This window comes from Budorcas taxicolor, chromosome 4, assembly GCF_023091745.1.
Source record: "Budorcas taxicolor isolate Tak-1 chromosome 4, Takin1.1, whole genome shotgun sequence".
In the NCBI taxonomy this organism is placed as follows: Eukaryota; Metazoa; Chordata; class Mammalia; order Artiodactyla; family Bovidae; genus Budorcas; species Budorcas taxicolor.
In genome coordinates this window covers 90,902,218-90,922,424 of record NC_068913.1, presented here as the reverse complement: position 1 = coordinate 90,922,424, position 20,207 = coordinate 90,902,218, and the positions used below count along the sequence as shown (strand labels likewise).

Below are 20,207 nucleotides of genomic sequence, written 5' to 3'. Positions count from 1 at the left end.
GTATATCAACATCTTGAAAGACGAAGAAAAGCTTAGGAACTATTCTACACTGAAGGACTCCAAATAGTTCAGGATTAGATCCTGGACCTGAAATTAAAATGCTAAATAGGAGCATTATGGGGCTAGTTGGAGAAATTTGAACGTCTGTTGATTCAGTGATAATCATTGGTAAGTGTTTTGATGTTGAAAATGGCATTATAATATATTAATGAAATTTCATGTTCTTGTAAAATACACACTGAAGTAGTTAGGGGTAAAGGGATATAATGTTTGGAATTTACTATCAAATGATTCATATATATATATATATAAATATGTGAATATATGTATATGTGAATCATGTATCTGTAAGATTTATATATATACATATATATATATATGGAGAGACAGAGAAAATGACAGAGATGATGTGGTAAAATGTTACCAGAGTTGACAGTTAATACAACTTAGATTTTATCGTATATTTTTTTCATGGAGATTCTTGTCATGAATATATTGATACCCTTATAGCTAACTTAATCCAAAAATTCTTCATAGTACTTACAGGTCATCAATATTTGGAGAAAACCCCACTGTGTGCTATTTTGAAACAAAACACTCCTCAACAATATCGTATCCGAGCAAAACTGAGATCATATAAGCCCAGAAAACTCTTTCAGTCTGTCAAACTTTATTGTCCTAAGTGTCATTTACTGTAAGTATTTTCTGTAATAAAACCAAAGTTTTCATTTCATAAAATTCGTGTATATATATTTTCTTATGTATAAGTTTAAGTCATGGAAGTGAATCAGTTATGGTTTAAATCTATTGTGTTTTGAAAGAATGGTAATCTTTTTAAGAGAAAACACTAATTCCTTAAAGGTAAATCCTTTTGATATTTCTTCATAGTAGTAAAAAAAGTAGGTGCTGTTTTTAGATCTGAAATTCAATTTAGTAGCTCTGATACATGCAGACAAGTAACAGACAATGAAAATATTTAAGCAGACTTTCTCATTTGTAACAAAAAAATATTGAAAGTAAACCATTATTAACTAATCTTAAATAGATAAGATTTCTGGTTAGTTGAAATTCCTAACTGTTACCTTGTTGGAAATATTTCTATCCTGCTTAATAACTACAATACAGTGAACATAATTTAAGTTTTTGTTAATAATTGAGGATTTCTCAGTTTCTGAAAATCTTTATGCTAAGCATCAATTTTTATATAAATGAGTAAATATATAGGACATTAGAATATATATGTACTTATTATTGGCTCAAGACATATTCTGAAAATTATTTTTAATCCCTCTTCCTCTATGTATGCAATTTGACTATCTTCCCTCTATGTATGTAAGAAACACATGTATATACTTCATCATCGGGACATGTTGTTTGTGTGTGTGCTCTGCACTAATGTACATATGGTTTCCCCTCTGAAATGTAAGTATAGTACTGTTTGTGGAGATTTTTAACCATCAGATCTCCTTCTGTAAAACAAGGGATTGTTTTCTATCTATTTGGGCTACAGATGAGGAAACCTTTTGGAAAGGTTAAGAGGTTTGGGGCTTTCCTGGTAGTCCAGTGGTTAAGAATCCGCCTTGTAATGCAAGGGACACGGGTTCGATCCCTGGCCCGGGAGGTAGCCGCATGCCTCAGGGCAGCTAGGCCTGTGTACCACAACTTCTGAGCCTATACTCTGGAGCCCACAAGCCCCAACTGCTGAGCCCATGTACAACTACAGAAGCCTGTGCACCTTAGAGCCTGTGTTCCTCAGCAAGAGAAGCCACCTCAGCGAGAAGCCCATAGTGAAGTGAATGTTGCTCAGTTGTGTCCGATGCTTTGTGACCCCATGGACTATACAGTCCGTGGAATTCTGCAGGCCAGAATACTGGAGTGGGTATCCGTTCCCTTCTCCAGGGGATCTTCCTAATTCAGGGATCGAACCCAGGTGGATTCTCCCGCATTGCAGGTGGATTCTTTACCAGGTGAGCCACGAGGGAATCTCCTGAGAAGCCCACACACTCCAACAAAGAGTAGCCCCCACTCGCCACAACTAGAGAAAGCCCATGTGCAGCAACAAAGACCAATCATAGCTGTAAAATTAGATAAATATTAAAGACAACACAAAAAAGTAGAACATTTAGTAAGGTTAAGAGATTTCACCTAAAGTTACACACTTAATTGGTGACAGAACAGGAAAGGAGATAGACCTTTTGATTCCAGATTATGCAATTTCTACTATATCATATTTTGCCATATGATTTTAAAAAATTATATTCTAGACTAAAAGGAATCAAAATAAATACTGGTCTATAAAATAGGTACCCTATGAAAGTGAAATTACTTAAATGGTAAGTGAATATTTAGCTGGAGTGAAGATAGGGTTCCTACTGGGAGGTTTAGCATTCCTTACAGAGAACAATTTGGTGAAGAAATAATTATACATAATCTTGGTATCACAGAGCCAGGCAAGGAAATTGGTGGTTATTAATGTAATTATGATATGGATCTAATTAACCATGAAATGTCATCAAATATCTTTCTATTGAATGAGTCCTTTAATCTGCAGAGTGAATTATCTCAATATTTTAAAATAAGTAGATGGTTCATAAGCATATAAACATTCTTTTAATTGGATAATTTGTTAAATTTGACTTTCTAAGCTTATACCAGTTGTTTTTGTGTTATTCCATTGTTGATGATTTTAGGCAAGAAGTGCCACATGAGATGGATTTGGATAAGATTTTGCAAGAGGGTACAAGCAAAACCCCAGATATCAAGCTACAAAATACATCCTTATATAATTCGAAGGTCTGGACCACTAAAGATCAAGGAGGACGAAAAGTAGCTATTCATTTTGTGAAAAATAATGGTATTCTTCCACTTTCAAATGACTGTCTAATTTTGATAGAAGGTATGATGTTTTTACCATTTTATAAACATACAGCTTTTTCTTCTGCCTTTCTCTGATTAATTATTGCTAAATTTATTCTAGGGGAAACCTTGAGCATATAAAATCAAACTATTGTTGCTTTAAATTTCATATAACATAATACCTGTAACAATTAGATTCAACTATATACATACACATATACATATCTAAGTTTAGTTGAATGACATTTTGAAATTATACATTAAACTTAAGTGTTTGCATTTGTTCATCTTGTTAGAGTCCCACATGCAATCTTAATAAGATCCAGTATGATTTTTGAGCTGAATAATAGTCAAGAAGCTGTTTATTATATATAGTTGCTGTTGACTTGGCCTCTGGATGTCACTCTTGTTTCATAAAAATGAAAGTCATCTATTGACAGCTAAATCAAGGAAGGAATCCTTGACTCAAGTAAAGATAACTTGACATACAGTATTTTAAAAGAATGAAGCTTTCAGTCAAATTTGTTTTTGCATTTCTTTTATACTTTTGTCTTATTTTTATCTAATATTTATATAACAATACATAATAAAAGAAGACCGCCTCTAATTTGCAATAGAGAAAACTTTAGTTTCATTTTGTAAATGAACTGATCTTTATTACAATGGATTATGATCATTTTTATTACTGATGTTTTTCTGTTTATAAAAGTAATTCATAATCTTTTAAAAAATAATTATATATATATGTGAATACATATGTGTATAAACATTGGTGGTGTTTTCATGAACATTTCTTGTTTTAATACATTATGCATATAGGAAACTATTCTAATTAATTTCTATATCTTAACTGATTTAATAATCCTGTGAAGTTGGTACTATTATAAGCTATTTTATACATGAGAAAACAACCACAGTATAGTGGTTCCCAGTATAGTGACTAGTGAAACTGAGTTACGTCCTGTTTTTTGACATAGTAACTCTGTGATAAACTGTATCTCCCCCTGGATGAAGTGTAATTATGAGGGCACAAAGAATTAAGTAAATGTTACCCAGTTTCTCTCTAGGAAAGTTAGCATAGTGTGCATATGCTTTAGTACCATATGAAATTATCTCTTCCCCTACCCTCATCATTATGATATACTAGAGCTTTAAAAAACTTAGCCAGTTTTATGAGTGAAATGTGACAACTTACTTCCTTAACAGTATTTTTACTTGTACCAGAAGATAGACATAAAAACAAAGACATACACACACACACACAAATGGAGTAAGACTATTTATATGCCCTAAAAATAAAATAAAGCCATGATTCTATCAGACTATATTAGAACTGTCCTTGTAGAGCCAACTAAGAGGATGTCAAATACGCCTTCGGGTCCTTCTGTGCTTTGCTGCCTCCCACAGAATTCTGTTCTTAGCCAAGTTGGCCTTGAGGGTCCAAAGGAAGCTTAACAGAGAAGTCCCCGTAGCTCCTGCTTCTATCTCTAATTACCAGTTATCCCTCAAATTTTCGATCTCATCTCCTACCTCAATTCCCATCCCACCCTGTAGGCATACTGAACTGGTGATACATCTTAAACCTAGTGTATTTCTCTGTACCTCTTTGCCATTCCATTGCTGTTTTCCTGGGAAATTCTGCTCTAATACTTCTTCAGAAGTAAATGCAGCAATTCTTCTTATTCAGCAGTTCATATATAATATTTAATGAACACCTACATGCATCAGGCATTTTTCTGATTTATCAGGCAGATTTGAGTCATTCTTATTACATACCATATGAACTTCTAGTAGGGCATTTTCTTCTTATATTTGTGCCTTATCTGTCTGTTTATAGACTTGTTGTCTTTATTAGAATGTAAAACTTCCCTGAGGTCAGAATACATGTAATTTTAATCTATGTAACTTCAACACCTAGAGTAGTAAACCTAATGTGTAATTGACTTTGCTTGCAACCCTATGGACTGTTGCCAGCCAGGCTATTTTTATTTTATCATATTTCTGAGTATTATAACCTCCAGGCCTAGGCTAGGATCTAACTGTAGTTAGATGCTGCTATTACAAATCTGAGAAAAGAGGTATGGGAGCCGGGCAAGTTAAAATACCACTAAGCTTGCTGTTCTCACCAAGATTTATCCACTATTTTTGAATGACACTCCTTGAATTGTTGCAAACCTTTGGTTGATTTCTGTGCTTAGTCACTCAGTCGTGTCTGACTCTTTGTGACCCCATGGATTATAGCTGCCAGACTCCTCTGTGGTTGGAATTCTCCAGGCAAGAATACTGGAGTGGATTGCCATGCACTCCTGGAGATCTTCCCAACCCAGGGATCGAACCCAGGCCTCCCACATTGCAGGCAATTTCTTTACTTTAATTCTAGAGTTCTGAAAAAGTTGAATTTGATAATTTTTGCCGAAGTTCTTTTTGCTATTATAGAGATGTGTATTTTTGAATGTTCTCACTCTACTATGCCAGAAATACTTCCCCCTCACAATTGAATTTCAACACTATAAATTATACACAAATTTTTAGGAAATACACAAAACTGTTTTTATAAATCATGTTCTCTTTCCCTGGAGAGGAAGAATTATCAGTCTAAGTAAAAAAGTATACCAGAAAAGGTACTGGTAGGTTTGAGTAGTCAGAGATAAGGCTGCCTTCTAATAATGGTATGCCATTGAACATTCTATTTCTTCTCAGCCAACCTGATGGTTTTAGTGCCCTTCCTGTCATAACATTTGAGTGTGATGATTTTACATAGGAAAAATGAAGAAACACTATATAGGAATTTCAATTACTTGAACTGTTCACATTTATATTTAAATTAAATGTTAAACTGAAAAGAACTGTGAACTTCCAGATGTTCAAGTTGGTTTTAGAAAAGGCAGAGGGACCAGAGATCAAATTGCCAACATCCGCTGGATCATCAAAAAAGCGAGAGAATTCCAGAAAAACATCTATTTCAGCTTTATTGACTATACCAAAGCCATTGATTGTGAGGATCACAATAAACTGAGGAAAATTCTGAAAGAGATGGGGATATAAGACAACCTGACGTGCCTCCTAAAGGAGATCAGTCCTGGGTGTTCATTGGAAGGACTGATGTTGAAGCTGAAACTCCATTACTTTGGCCATCTGATGTGAAGAGCTGACTCATTTGAAAAGACCCTGATGCTGGGAAAGATTGAAGGCAGGAAGAGAAGGGGATGACAGAGGATGAGATGATTGGATGGACTCAATGGACATGGATTTGGGTAGACTCCAGCAGTTGGTGATGGATAGGGAGGCCTGGTGTGCTGTGGTTCATGGTGTTGCAAAGAGTTGGACATGACTGAGCAACTGAACTGAACTCACCTGCCTCTTGAGAAATCTCCATGCAGGTCAAGAAGCAATAGTTAGAACTGAACATGGAACAACAGACTGGTTCTAAATAGGGAAAGGAGTCTGTCCAGGCTATATCTTGTCACCCTGCTTATTTAACTTACATGCAGAGTACATCATGAGAAATGCTGGGCTGGATGAAGCACAGGCTGGAATCAAGATTGCTGGGTGAAATATCAATAACCTCAGATATGCAGATGACACCGCTCTCATGGCAGAAAGTGAAGAACTAAAGAGCCTCTTGATGAAAGTGAAAGAGGAGAGTGAAAAAGTTGGCTTAAAGCTCAACATTCAGAAAACTAAGATCATGGCATCTGGTCCCATCACTTCATGGAAAATAGATGGGGAAACAGTGTCAGACTTTACTATTGGGGGCTCCAAAATCACTGCATATGGTGATTACAGCCATGAAATTAAAAGATGCTTGCTCCTTGGCAGGAAAGTTATAACCAACCTAGACAGCATAATAAAAAGCAGAGACATCACTTCGCCAGCAAAGGTCCATCTAGTCAAAGCTATGGTTTTTCCAGTAGTCATGTATGGATGTGAGAGTTGGACTGTGAAGAAGGCTGAGTGCCGAAGAATTGATGCTTTTGAACTGTGGTGTTGGAGAAGACTCTTGAGAGTCTCTTGGACTGCAAGGAGATCCAACCAGTCCATCCTAAAGGAGATCATCCCTGAGTGTTCATTGGAAGGACTGATGCTGAAGCTGAAACTCCAATACTTTGGCCACCTGATGCGAAGAACTGACTCATTTGAAAAGACCCTGTTGCTGGGACAGATTGAGGGCAGGAGGAGAAGGGGATGACAGAGGATGAGATGGTTGGATGGCATCACCAACTCAGTGGACATGAGTTTGAGTAAACTCTGGAGTTGGTGATGGACAGGGAGGCCTGGCGCGCTGCAGTCTATGGCGTCCCAAAGAGACACGACTGAGCGACTGAACTGAACTGAAAACTGAAAAGATTCATTTCAAACTCAAGACTAAATTTGCCTAGACATTAGTAGTATATAGCAGACTTAATAATGGGAATCCCCTCATTTTTTCATTCTCAAATTTATTCTTTTTTAGGTCATTCGAACCAAAGTGTTCCAGGCTTAAAGAGCAATTTGTATAAATTTTAAAAGATGATGGTTCATATTTCACAAACCTTTTATTTTGCTCATATCTCAGCATTTTTTCTCAGTGGTTTCTTTAATCAATGAATAGGATCCTAAGTTTACAAATTGCTATTTTTAACAATAAGTGTATAAGTGTGTTAAATTCATGGCATTTGTTGTCTTTTTCTGTCCATCCTGTTAGTCTTTTACTGCCTTTAAGACGTTGCACAATAAATACCCGTCTGTCTACTTTATATTTGTACTATTTGAAGGGTTTATTTGTTCCCTTTTAATAGGAGGTACACTCAGTGAAATCTGCAAACTCTCAGACAAGTTTCATAGTGTAATTCCTGTAAGATCTGGCCATGAAGACCTGGAAGTCCTTGACCTTTCAGCTCCATTTCTTATACAAGGAAAAATACATCACTATGGGTATGTTTTCAATAATGGGAACTTTTAATTTTATTTATTTGTTTATTATTTTATCCCAGTTGTTACTGTATTCAGTGGATAGTGATTGAGTACCAGTTTATAGGTGATAGATTTTTTTGGTATATGTCTCTTCTTTGAATAGCATGTATATTGAGTGTCTGTACTCTGCTATGTTTAAGGCTGCCCTAAAGGCTAATATTCATTTGCTTTCTAAAAATTTAGATGCTTGTTACAGAGAAAGTTCAGAGCTGCATCCTAGTAAAAGTTAAGTAATTGAATTCCAGAATTTCTGTGCCACAAAGTTATAAATGAGTTGCCAGTGAGAAAGTAGAAGTTATCAAATTACATTAGGAGCTACTTACTAGGTTTGGAAAGAGGCAGTGTAGATAACATCTGTGTTTCCACCTGATCAAACAGTCAAAGGGTTCTGCTTTGTGAAACCTTGGGTTATAGAATATTTTCTGCTTTATTGGAAAATACCAGATTGTTTTTCCAATGATTATGGTCCAGTCGTGCAGTGTGTGTGCTAAGTTGTTTCAGTTGTATCTGACCATTTGTGACTCTATGGACTATAGCCTTCCAGATTCCTCTGTCTATGGAATTCTCCAGGCAAGAGTACTGGAGTGGATTGCCATATGGTTGAATCAGCAATGTGTAAAAATTTGTTTACCTCGGATTCTCTTTGACACTTAGCTCTTGGTATTAGTCCGACTTAAGATTTTGTTAGACTGATGAGCATCAAGTAGTATCTGCTGTTTTTGTGAGTTTAAATATTTCTCATGTTTATTGGCTGTTTAGGTTTTCTCTTCTGTGAATTCCATATACACATTTTTCACTTGTTTTTCCTATTGAATTATTGGTCTCTGTTTTGGTTCTTGTGTGTGTTTGTGCCATGTGTTTGACTCTGTGACCCCCATGGACTGTAGCCTGCCAGGCTCCTCTGTCCATAGGGATTCTCCAGGTAAGAATACTAGAGTAGGTTGCCATGCCCTCCTCCAGGGGATCTTCCCAATCCAGGGATCGAACCCATGTCTCCCGCATTGCAGGCGGATTCTGTACTGTCTGAGCCATCAGGGAAGTCCTGTGTGTGTTTAGCCGATTGTAATAATTCTACAAAGAGATGTAGAAAGAATTTTTGTAAGCTTTTGTATGCAGTTACATGCATCTCATCAAACTTCTAGTCCGCCCTATACTTTTTTAACTCTATGGTTCTTTTTATTTTATAGATTTTTCCAATATTAATATAGTCATATTTACCAAAATGTTTGACAAGACCTTAAAGTTTTTATGAAACTTTACTTAGATTTCTGATTATGATACTTTTTTAATAAACTGAAACTACTGCTTCAGTTTTTTAGCCGTTGCACATCTTTTAAGAATTTGTTTGTTCTTGAATCTATTTTAGTAATGAAAGTTTTCTAGAATAGTATTTTATTTGTTTTTTAGGTTTAAATTTATTGACAAAAATTATTCATAGTGCTTAAGTCTTCTTTTTATCTCTTCTTGAATTCACTTCATATTATATGCAACTTTTTAACCCTTGGCCTTTTTTGCCAAAGCAACTAGCTTTTGTTTTTGTTGATGGTCTGTATTTTGTTTATTATTGTTCTTTACTTCTTTCCTTTACTTTCTGTAGGTTTCCTTAGTACTCCATTCATGTAATGTTTTAAATTGAATGTTTGTCTCACTTAATTCACTGTTTTTTAGTATACGTTTAAATATTTATATTGAATTCTGTAATTTTCCCCTGAGAAAGTAGCCATAGCTTTAACCAAAGGTTTGATAGATACTGTTTTTCTTGTCATTTCTAAATGTTTCACAATTTCCATTATTATTTCTTTGGCCCATGAATTATTTCACTCTGTATTTAAAATTTTTCACACACTCATTTTATATGCTGCATTCTTATTTATATTTTAGCTAATTACTTTTGAACCAAGTAGCTTGATGTATTTCATAATGATCCATCTTTGCTTTATCAAGGAATATGTTTGTTCATAATTTGTACATACTACATAGATTTTTAAAAGAATGTGTATTTTCTAATAGTTGTGTTTAATGTTTAATAGTGTTTAGTTATGTCCATTAGGCAAGCTTATTAATTGTATCCAAACCTTCTTTCCTTTGTGATTTTAACTATATAGTACCTTCTTAGAGGCTATGGTTAATGTCCTCTGTGATTGTGGGTTTGTGATGTTTTATTCTGTCAGTGTGTATTTTATATGTTTTGAGTCTGTTTTGTTTGTTCATTCAGGTTCAGCATTTCATCTTCTTGGTGAATTCAGTGTACTGTATATCCTTATATAATAACTTCATCTATTATTATGATTTTTTGCTGTAATGTTTTTTTTTTTTTCGTATTCTTATAACTGTATCAGCTTTTTTGGTTGGTAATTGCATGGTTTATCTTATTCTCATCCCATTGCTTTTATATTTTTTGTTGTTATATTTTAGTAGGTCTCATAAATAAATACCAATAGATTTTAGTTGTTTTTTTTGTAGATGATTTTAAAATAAGTTAATTACTAAAACATCTAGGTTTTATTTCTACATTATATTTCATGTTGTTTTACACTTGGTGGTGGTGGTGGTTTAGTTGCTAAGTTGTGTCCAACTCTTGCGACTCCATAGACTATAGCCCACCAGGCTCCTCTGTCCATGAGATTCTCCAGGCAAGAATACTGGAGTGGGTTGCTGTTTCCTTCTCCACGCTTACCATAATATTGTTGTTTCCCTTCTCACCCTTTTTTGTTATTACTTTATTTTTTTTCTCCAGTCATCTGTTGGATTAATTTATAAAAATGTTCTTATTTTTCTCCTTTTTCCTCTTTCATTACTTCGGAAGTAATGAATTCTCTAATTTATGCTTGTTACTCTAATTTTTAATTTGTATAGTTACTTTATCAATCTCTAAAGTTTAGTATTACAGCCATTTTTGAAGGTAACTCACCCAGTTAGCTTTTTCTGTTAAAGAAGACGCTTTGGTGTATTTGAAGAGTGGAAGGAGATAATATTTAATATAGTTACCCTCTGTTCCTCCCTAGAATGCAAATGAAAAGTATTCTGCATGAACCTTTTAAATGTTAATTTTATATTTTTATCCAAGTTTATTTTCTTATCAACACCTCCTAAATATTAATATATATAATAAAAAGTCAATTCAGTTCAGTTCAGTCACTCAGTCGTATCCAACTCTTTGTGACCCCATGAATCGCAATATGCCAAGCCTCCCTGTCCATCACCAACTCCTGGAGTTCACTCAAACTCATGTCCATTGAGTCGGTGATGCCATTCAGCCATCTCAGCCTCTGTTGTCCCCTTCTCCTGCCCCCAGTCCCTCCCAGCATCAGGGTTTATCTATAAGTTTATATATAAGTAAAGCAAAATATCTATACTAGATAATGTACAATGTAAGTGTATTCTGTGATTTTAGATTGATTTATATTACGAAGAATAAATACAGTATTGTACATGCATGCTCAGTTGCTCAGTCTTGTCCAACTCTGCGACTCCATGGACTGTAGCCCATCAAGCTCCTCTGTCCATTGAATTATCCTGGCAAGAATACTGGAGTGGGTTAGCATTTCCTCCAGAAGATCTTCCTAGCCCAGGGATTGAACCCACATATCCTTCTTTGACAGGCAGATTCTTTACCACTCTGCCACCTAGGAAACCCCTAACTAGCATTAAGCATCATAAACTATGATTCTCTAAATATGTCCTAGTACTAACTTCTTTAGTTAGAGTAACTTTCTCTTATTGGCTATATTTATAAATTTAAGGTCTTGGGTATTACATATTGTTCTCAGAGCCATAAATCAAAAGAGTCTGTAGAGTTTTTCACTTTACCAAATAAGGAAATTAGCCAAATTAATTAACAGCCTGCACCTGGAACCTTTCTCATTGTCAGCTTAGCAGTGTATATTCTGACTGTACTATCTTTTTGATTGCTTCTATTGTAAGAAGTTTATTTTTTAATAATTGTTTGTAATATGCACATTAAAATACAGAAATTACAGTGCTCTTTTGTATAATAATATACTTTTTAAATTGTGCGTGCTTGCACAGCAAAGATTTATAATAATTAAATGAATTATAATAATTACTTATAATAAATTATTTTTTCTTTTATTGATTTCAGATGTAAACACTGCTCTAATTTGAGACCAATAAAAAATCTAAATTCCCTGGTTAATAAAACATCGTGGATTCCTTCTTCTGTGGCAGAAGGTTAGATGAATTTCTGTGTCCTGTAATTGTAACTGTCTTTGTATAGGATAGTCTCACTCATAATATTTCAGTATTTGTGGATATTTTAAAATCAGAGCAAAGGTTATGCTAAAGTTTAGTTTTTCTTAAGCAGAACCATTCACAGTGATCATAATAAAAATTTAAATATTTAAAAAACCTGAAAATGTACTTTTAAGAATCTGCCAGTATTTTTCATTTACTACATTTTAATTTTCAGTAATTTAGTATTAATCATAAATACAACTTGTGAAAAATCTCTGCAGTTTATGGTATCTTGGGTTTGAAAAGAATTTTAGAGCTAGCTGTTACAACTTTTTACCCAATACAAGTCTTTACTGGAATAATAAGAGTCTTTTTATATCACATCATTAACTGTGGTCATCCAGCCACCAGGCTCCTCTGTCCACGGGATTTACATTGTAAGGTAACAAATCTCTTACTTTTTAGATGCAGTACTTAACAGTGAGGCAAAACCTGCTTACCTGCAATTTCAACATGGGCCACATTCTGTCTACTATTAACAGAATTAGAGTCCATGTGTTCCCTCGTATAAAATCAATAGACTGTGCCTTTGAAGGTAATCTGTCAAGTATTCATTAAGTCCTTATTTCTCCAAGCAGGTGCCCACACTTCCTTTGGTACTTTCCCATGTTTGTTATTGCTTTATTTCTCCTCTTCAATAAGCATTCCATTTTACCGATCTTCTTCTCAAAGTTTGGTACTCAAAGCTAGAAACAGGGCTGCAGATGTTGGCCAATTTGGAATATGGAGAAAATCTTTATTCCCTAAAATTGGACAGTGCTCCTGCTTGCTTGAAAATTTTACTGTGTAGATATTGGTTTATATTCTTGGTTTTGTTTTCTTTCCCTTTTAATCTAGCTATATGATACCACTAATTCATATTTTGTTTGTGGTCCAGTTAAAGTCCAGGTTAACTTTTGCATGAGTTTCTTGCTGTGTACTTCAAGCTTGGTCTCGTCATCCTGTACTTAACGTAGTTCTTTGTTTGCTTATCGGTCCCTTAGAGTAGGTTTTATGTTCATCCTTTTTGGTTTTAGCCCACAGTCTATTGAGGACTTTTGAATCTTTAAAATCAGTTCCTCTATATTAACGATTTCTCTCATGTCTCTATGCCCTAATTTATTTTTCTTACTTGCCCCCTTTATTAGTCATATTTGAATATGAATTCCACAGACGGAAGACATTATTCCATTATATAAGCATTTTGAATGTCTTTCATTTATAGACACAAAGTAAGATACTCATCTTAACCTATACATTTTCATATGATTCAGTATCACTTTAATTTCTTCCTTTTTCCTCACCTTAACCAAATTATGAAATCTCTAGATTCTGGCATCATTCAACCAGATGCTATCTTTTAAAAAATAAGTGATCTCTGTGCTTAAAATCCAAAGGATAGAGACAGGTTACAAAATCCTAACCATTGAACTGTATGCTGTTTGTTGTAAGAACATTCTGGCACTTAAATTTTCTCTTTCATAAGCTAACATGCATTGAATTGCCTTTCTTGAATTCACTTTTATATTTTCTGTGAAGAGCGACTCATTTTAAAGATAATGCTGTATCAACATTTAGTTTTTTAAAAAGGTACTGGGACTTCTCTGATGGTCCATTGGTTAAGAATCCACCTGCCAATACAAGGACATGGGTTCCATCCCTCGTCTGGGAAGATCCCACATGCCGCAGAGCAGCTAAGCCCTTGCGCCCGTTACTGAGCCCACACTCTAGAGCCTGTGCTCTGCAACAGGAGAAGCCACCACGTGAGAAGCCCCTGCAGTGCAATGGAGAGTACCCCCTGCTTGCCACTCACAACTGGAAAAGCTCTCATGCAGCAAGGAAGACCCAGTGCAGCCAAAACATAAATTTTTGAAAATAAAATTAACAAAAAAAGATACCATTGCTCTTGAGTCATTGTCTCTATATAGGTGTAGTGTGTATTCTAAACTTACCCTTCTGAAATGAGCTTAACATATTAGTATTAGGGAACAAAAAGGAATGCCTTTTTTAATTTTTTTTTTTTTTTTGGTCTCTTGAATTATTTTAGTAAACAAGATTAACAGGAACATAATATCACAAAACAACTTTTTTCTTCACTTGTATTAAAAGGCATAGTGGGACTTCTTGGTGGTCCAGTGGTTGTGAGACTCCATGCTTTTACTGGAGGGAGCACACTGTGGTCAAAGAAAAAAGACATAGATTCATATGGTTTCAACTTTTTTCCTCCATTAGCACTGGGCATTGTTCCCCTCCGACAAGTGTTTGTGATGACATTTACTCTTGACGATGGAACGGGAGTATTGGAAGCTTACCTCATGGATTCTGTAAGTAACAGAGGTTGTGAAGATATTTCTAAAATAGTACTTTTTTGAATTTTAATATATTTATTCACGCCTACCTTATTACTGAGAACATTTAAGGCAACTCAGAAGAATAAATAAAACACAAGCACATAAATCTTAAATTATGTATGTATTTACTCTCTTTTGATTTGACACTACAGTCTTAATATGTGAATAGTGAGAAATTGAAAAAGAAGAATTTAAGGAAAGACTCCTCCATACCATGCCAAAGTTACACTCCAAGAACAGAAGGCAGAGGCGTGGACATACCCTCAGGCAATATCTATTAGCATTTCACTGGGCTTTTTAAGTCTCCAACATTTCATATTAGAAAGAATGAAATTACTTTTATGGGAAGATCCTTTGTATTATGTGAAGCTTGGTAGCTACCCACAAGACCGCCTTCATTTCTAACAATTTCAAGTTGAGGGGTTCCCGAGACCAAGACCCTTACTTCTGACACCAATCGAAAGTACAGATGTCTCCACAACCACTGTTTTACTAGAAAGACGCACAGAACTTACTGTGTGCCGTTATGCTCACTGTTAACAATTTATTATGGCTGAAGGGTATAGGTTAAAATCATCAAGGGAAGAGGTGCATAAATGAATCCAGGAAAGTTTCAAACATGGAGCTTCCATTTGTTCTCTTCCTGTGGAGTCGTGGACAGTGTTACTTTCCTGGTAATGATGTGTAGCAGGACACATGAGGTGTTGCCAACCAGGGAAGCCCAAAGGAGCTGTAGTATCCAGTTTTTATTGGAGCTTCATCAGGTCGTCATTATTGGCTGCCCATGTGACTTATCTCAGTCTTCAGCCCCTCCAGTGGTCAAGTTAAAACCACATACTCCAAACTCTCCACCCTAAATCACAGTGTTAGAGTGACCCAAGTTCCCCAGGCAAATGCAGACACGCCTGTGAGGCATGATGTCCCAAGGTTTTAGAGATTACCTCTCAGAAACTGAGGGCAAAGGCCAGTGAGGTTAAATTTTTTACTACACACATTGGGAAAAAAATCTGGGATAAAGAGGAGGACAGCTTTTCTTCTGCCTAAGCAGTTTATCCATTTATTAAATCATTAATGAGCACCTGCACTATGCCAAGTGCTTTTCTTTGTGATAGGAATGTGGCAATGAGTGAAGCAAGCAAACTCGTTTCCCTCCTGGATCTTACAAATAGTAGAGGAGAAAAAGTTAAACAAATAAATATATAGTATATATTATGCTGTTTTAAACTTGGCACTTAGTCATTGTAGGTGCTTAGTCTATGTGCTGTCAAGAGAATAGTAAACTTCACTGTGCTCTGCTCATTACTTTTATCATATGTCAAGACAATTTAACTTGATTTTATATGTATCTCAAAGCTGTCTTTAAAGTAATGAATTAGATTTTAGAGTTTAGCACTCTTAGTTTATGAATTCTACGATATAAATAGGGTGAAATAGTATAGATGATTTTAATTAGATAATATTCAAATACTTTCACATTGATTATAATTTCTGATCATTTCCTTGTTTCTTCATGTTTTTCTTAAGGAAAATTTCTTCCAGATTCCAGCATCAGAAGTCTTAAACAATGATAATCTTCAGCACAGTATGGAAATGATCATGGATATGTTTTGTCCTCCTGGAGCAAAAATTGGTAGGCAGTAATATTTATTAATGCCATTCATTCTCTCTTGAAATAATACTTAGCTTATGGCTAATCTCTGGACTTGTAGAGGTAAAAAAGTTTTAAAATCTGAATCCAAATAAATTTACAAAGTAGTGATTGAGGAGACTGTATGACCTACCTACTGGTGAAGACTGTAGCAAGGATAAGACAGGTATGAATCATAATTCCTGAAGTGAAAAAAAGATTTTTTATATATTTTGAAATGTATCAGGGGGAGGCAGTTTTGATCGCAAACACATTTGATAAGCTGCTTGTGCATACACACAGTTGAAATTAAGCCAACAGGGACGAAATTTTGACAAACATTTCCTGTAAAAAACTCACTTAGCCAGTTCACTGATAAATTGTTTATTCAATATTAACTAATTTCAGATTTTATAAGTTTTTAGTTTGCTAAATATTTTGCTAGCTTTTGTTGTTTTCTGTGTAATATTTGATTCATCAGCCAGTCTTCAAGTCAGATTGCCTTGATTACACCTACTTCTTTTGTGGCCATTATTTCTCTTTGCTTTAAATGTACAGATCTAAATCATTTTAAGGCAATTTGACTTCCTCTAACACTTTTTCATCAGTAACAGATTTTACCAGCAGCAAATTTAGCTGCTGTCAGTTTAACTTTTATAGTTTGTCTCAAATCAGGTTTTATTTTCCCCTAGTCAGTCTTTGCATTTTATAACAATTCCAAAGAGAGAGTTTTTGTACATCCATAACTAAGTCTAACTTACATACTTTTATTTGATGTCAGTTTTCATTTTTATTGGCTGTTTGGATTCTTTTGGATAAATATTTGAAAATAAAACAGTCATATCAAAAAGCATAGATGTGATAGGCTTTTGATACATACCACCAGATGGCTTTTCAAGACTATTTTCCCTCTTCATGGTTCTACCGACAGTATGGGAGAAGCCTGTCTTGCTTGACCCTTGCCAATAGTTAGGATTATATTAAGTGTCTTTCAAATTCAAACTTGAAGAAATATTACCAGACTGTACTAGAAGCTATATATAGATTCACTGTGGTCATGACCAAAGCTTGGAAATGGCACCTGTGGCTGCCATATTGCCTGGACAGAGTACCTGGTACCTGACAGGGCTTTCAGCTAGACAGATGTAAAGGTGAGCTGGTTTTCTTCTCAGTCAACCAAGAAAAACAAAACGGGGTAGATCAGTAACCACTCAGCAGAAAAAAAAGAAAGAAAAGTCCCCACCAGGGAGTTCCCTGGTGGTCCAGTGGTTGAGAATCTGCCTTCCAGTGCAGGAGACAAGTGTTCAATCCCCGGCTCAGGAAGATCCCACATGCCACGAGGCAGCTAAGCCTGTGTGCTTGTAACTGCTGGGCCTGCACTTCAGAGGCTCCTGTGGCTCAACTGCTGAAGCCCACGTGCTCTAGAGCCTGTGCTCTGCAACAAGAGAAGCCACCACAATGAGAAGCCCATGCACTGCAAAGAAGAGTAGCTCCCGCTCTCTGTAACTAGAGAAGAAAGCCCAAGTACAGCAAAGACCCAGCACAGCCAAAAAATAAAATTTAAAAAAGTTGGGAATGACTTAGATTACTACCTATGATATCAAATATCTTGAAAACCCTACATTGTGACTTTTTCATGTTATTCGGGAAAAATTCAAATTAGTCAGAATTGCTGCAAAACAGTAACATGAAGCCACTGTGTATTTGAAAGAACAGAGGATGTTAAATTTGGTGAGTGTATTTATTTACTTCTCAAGCTAAATTAAATATGTTAATTTTACTAGTTAAGTGTTACGCTTAGATACATATTTCAGAGTTATTTGTTTAGTTTTGATGATTCACTATCACTTCATTTTTTGATTTGTAGATGCATATCCATGGCTGGAATTCTTCATCAGGTCATATAATGTCACAAGTGGAAAGGAGCAGCAGATATGCTATCAGATTTTTGATACTACAATTGCAGATGATGTTATCTAATTTTGACATTCAGCTTAGAGCATATGAAATATTGTAATTTTAGAAAACATTACCATTTTCTATGAGATTGCTATAAAACACATGAAACATCTAATTCTATAGTTTATTTTTCATTTTAGCCAGTTTTTTTGTTTGTTTGTTTGTTTTGACCAATAGGCATTGTGTTATCTTAATGCCCTCTTGTAAGTTCAAAATGTTCCTGTTGCTCAGAATCTCCAATATGATATCTGTGAGAGGTATAAAAGAGAGACATCAAATAAATAAGGACTGTGTTTTCACTTACTCTTGACTCTTCTCCTTTCAGAGAAGCTATTTTGCTACCTTGCCCTAACAGTTGGAGTAGGAAATGGCAACCCACTCCAGTATTCTTGCCTGCAAAATTCTGTGGACAAAGGAGCTTGGGGGACTGCAGTCCATGGGGTCACAAAGAGTTGGACCCAACTGAGCTGCTGAGCATGAGCACCCTAAAAATCCTCCCCCTGTTGGTTTTTCCATGTGCCACCCACTGATTTCTCTGCCATGCACCATCCCTGGTTGAACTGCTTTTTCTGAAGAAAAAACATCAGCATGACATCAGCCATGTGGATGATTTTAGCAAGCCTGTTGGCTTAGGAAATGTCCTCACCTTAAACCTTCAACTTTTACTGAATGCAAGGACTTGATTTGGTTCATTTTTGTGCAAAGGGATCTGCTTAAACAAGTACTCCTTGAAGAAGTGCTTTTCTGCGTGAGGTACAGTGTGCTTGAAAGAGTGTTTCGCTTTAAGTGAAAGTAGTGGAATTGCTTTCCTCAGGTGCTGACTTTGACCCATTGAGGATAACTCTATTTTTTCAGACTTATGTGCTTTGATTGCTTGTTTCTCTAGATGATACTAGAAGTTATTCCATTTCTTCTCAATCTAATCAAGTGGTCAAATTTGCAGTGTTTGTGGTTTACTTGTATTAACCTTTTTGTTAGGATCTCACGTAAAATATACTTCTATTTCAGGTTGAACATTAAGAGAAAAATTAACTCAGTATGATAGTCTGCTTTTTACCTGATGATATTTGTTAAATTTAAAATCATGAGTATTCAGTTTTATACAAATACTTGTATATATTTGTATATATGTAAAAATTTGTGTATGTTATTTGCTGACAACTGAGAGATACAGATCTGCCTAGTTCAGTATTAATAAAGAATAGATAAGTATATAATTTCAACTGTTTTTATTTATTTGCCCTATGTTGAGCTGAGGCATGATTGGAAGTGAAGAGTCAAAGCAAATGTATCAATATAACAGATATTTAGGACTGTCCATGCACCAAGTACCATACTAAGTAAGTACTTAATTTGTATTTTGGGCTTCTCTGGTGGCTCAGATGGCAAAGAATCTGCCTGCAATGCAGAAGATCCAGGTTTGATCCCTGGGTCAGGAAGATCTCCCAGAGAAGGGAATGGCTGCTCACTTCAGTATTCTTGCCTGGAGAATGCCATGGACAGAGGAGCCTGTTGGGCTATAGTCATGGGGTCACAAAGAGTCAGACATGACTGAATGACTAACATGTATTTTAGTTTCAGGCAACCCATTTTCCTGATAAGAAAACTGAGACTTGACAAGCTGACTTGCCTAAATGCATACAGTTATTGTCAGTCAGCACTTGAATTCACACTGTCTCTGCTCAGAGGCTACACTGCTAATAACCACCCCAGAATTCTGGAGCAAAGCTAGCATGGGATTTTTCTGCAAGTGAGTTCTCCCTTAAATATCTGAAGTAACATTGGAGATAGGTTAAAAGAGGAGTCAGTGATGTGTTCTCTTATACTAACTAAAAGGTTTTTCACACACTATTGACAAAAAGGGATTGGATATCTGATTTCCTCTGTTCACAATAACTCTAAATTAGAGCTCCTGAGTATATTAATATATCTCCATGGCTAAATGCCCATCTCCCCCCATCACCAAATTGTCAGCATGTTCAAGACAGTGAAGGAGACTGATGCTGCTGTTTTGGATTCAAAACATTAGAGGAAAAAAGTGTTAAGAACCATACAATTGAGTAGGTATGTTTCAGTGTTGGTGGTACGCTAGGGAGACAAGAGTGAGAGGCATTTTCTCTTCCTTTTAGAAGCACTCAGTCTAGGGGAGTAGGGGTCAGAGGTGCAGTGGGTACCACAGATGTCAGCCTGGGCTGTCTTGTTAATAAAGTAACTCTTCCTATGAGTTT

The 20,207-nt window shown here is 35.6% G+C and overlaps 1 protein-coding gene across 1 annotated transcript in view; it reads left to right on the top strand.

Annotated features, from left to right (window-relative positions):
* POT1 (protection of telomeres 1) overlaps positions 1-18,021 on the top strand; it is a 102,193-nt gene extending 84,172 nt beyond the window's left edge. Inside the window, exons 14-20 of the mRNA XM_052639003.1 lie at positions 538-694; positions 2,691-2,896; positions 7,635-7,770; positions 11,912-12,000; positions 14,275-14,366; positions 15,918-16,023; positions 17,888-18,021. Of these exons, the coding sequence (XP_052494963.1) occupies positions 538-694; positions 2,691-2,896; positions 7,635-7,770; positions 11,912-12,000; positions 14,275-14,366; positions 15,918-16,023; positions 17,888-18,000 (899 nt within the window). The 3' untranslated portion in view covers positions 18,001-18,021. The remainder of the gene's footprint in view (positions 1-537; positions 695-2,690; positions 2,897-7,634; positions 7,771-11,911; positions 12,001-14,274; positions 14,367-15,917; positions 16,024-17,887) is intronic.
* The last annotated feature ends 2,186 nt before the right edge of the window (positions 18,022-20,207 follow it).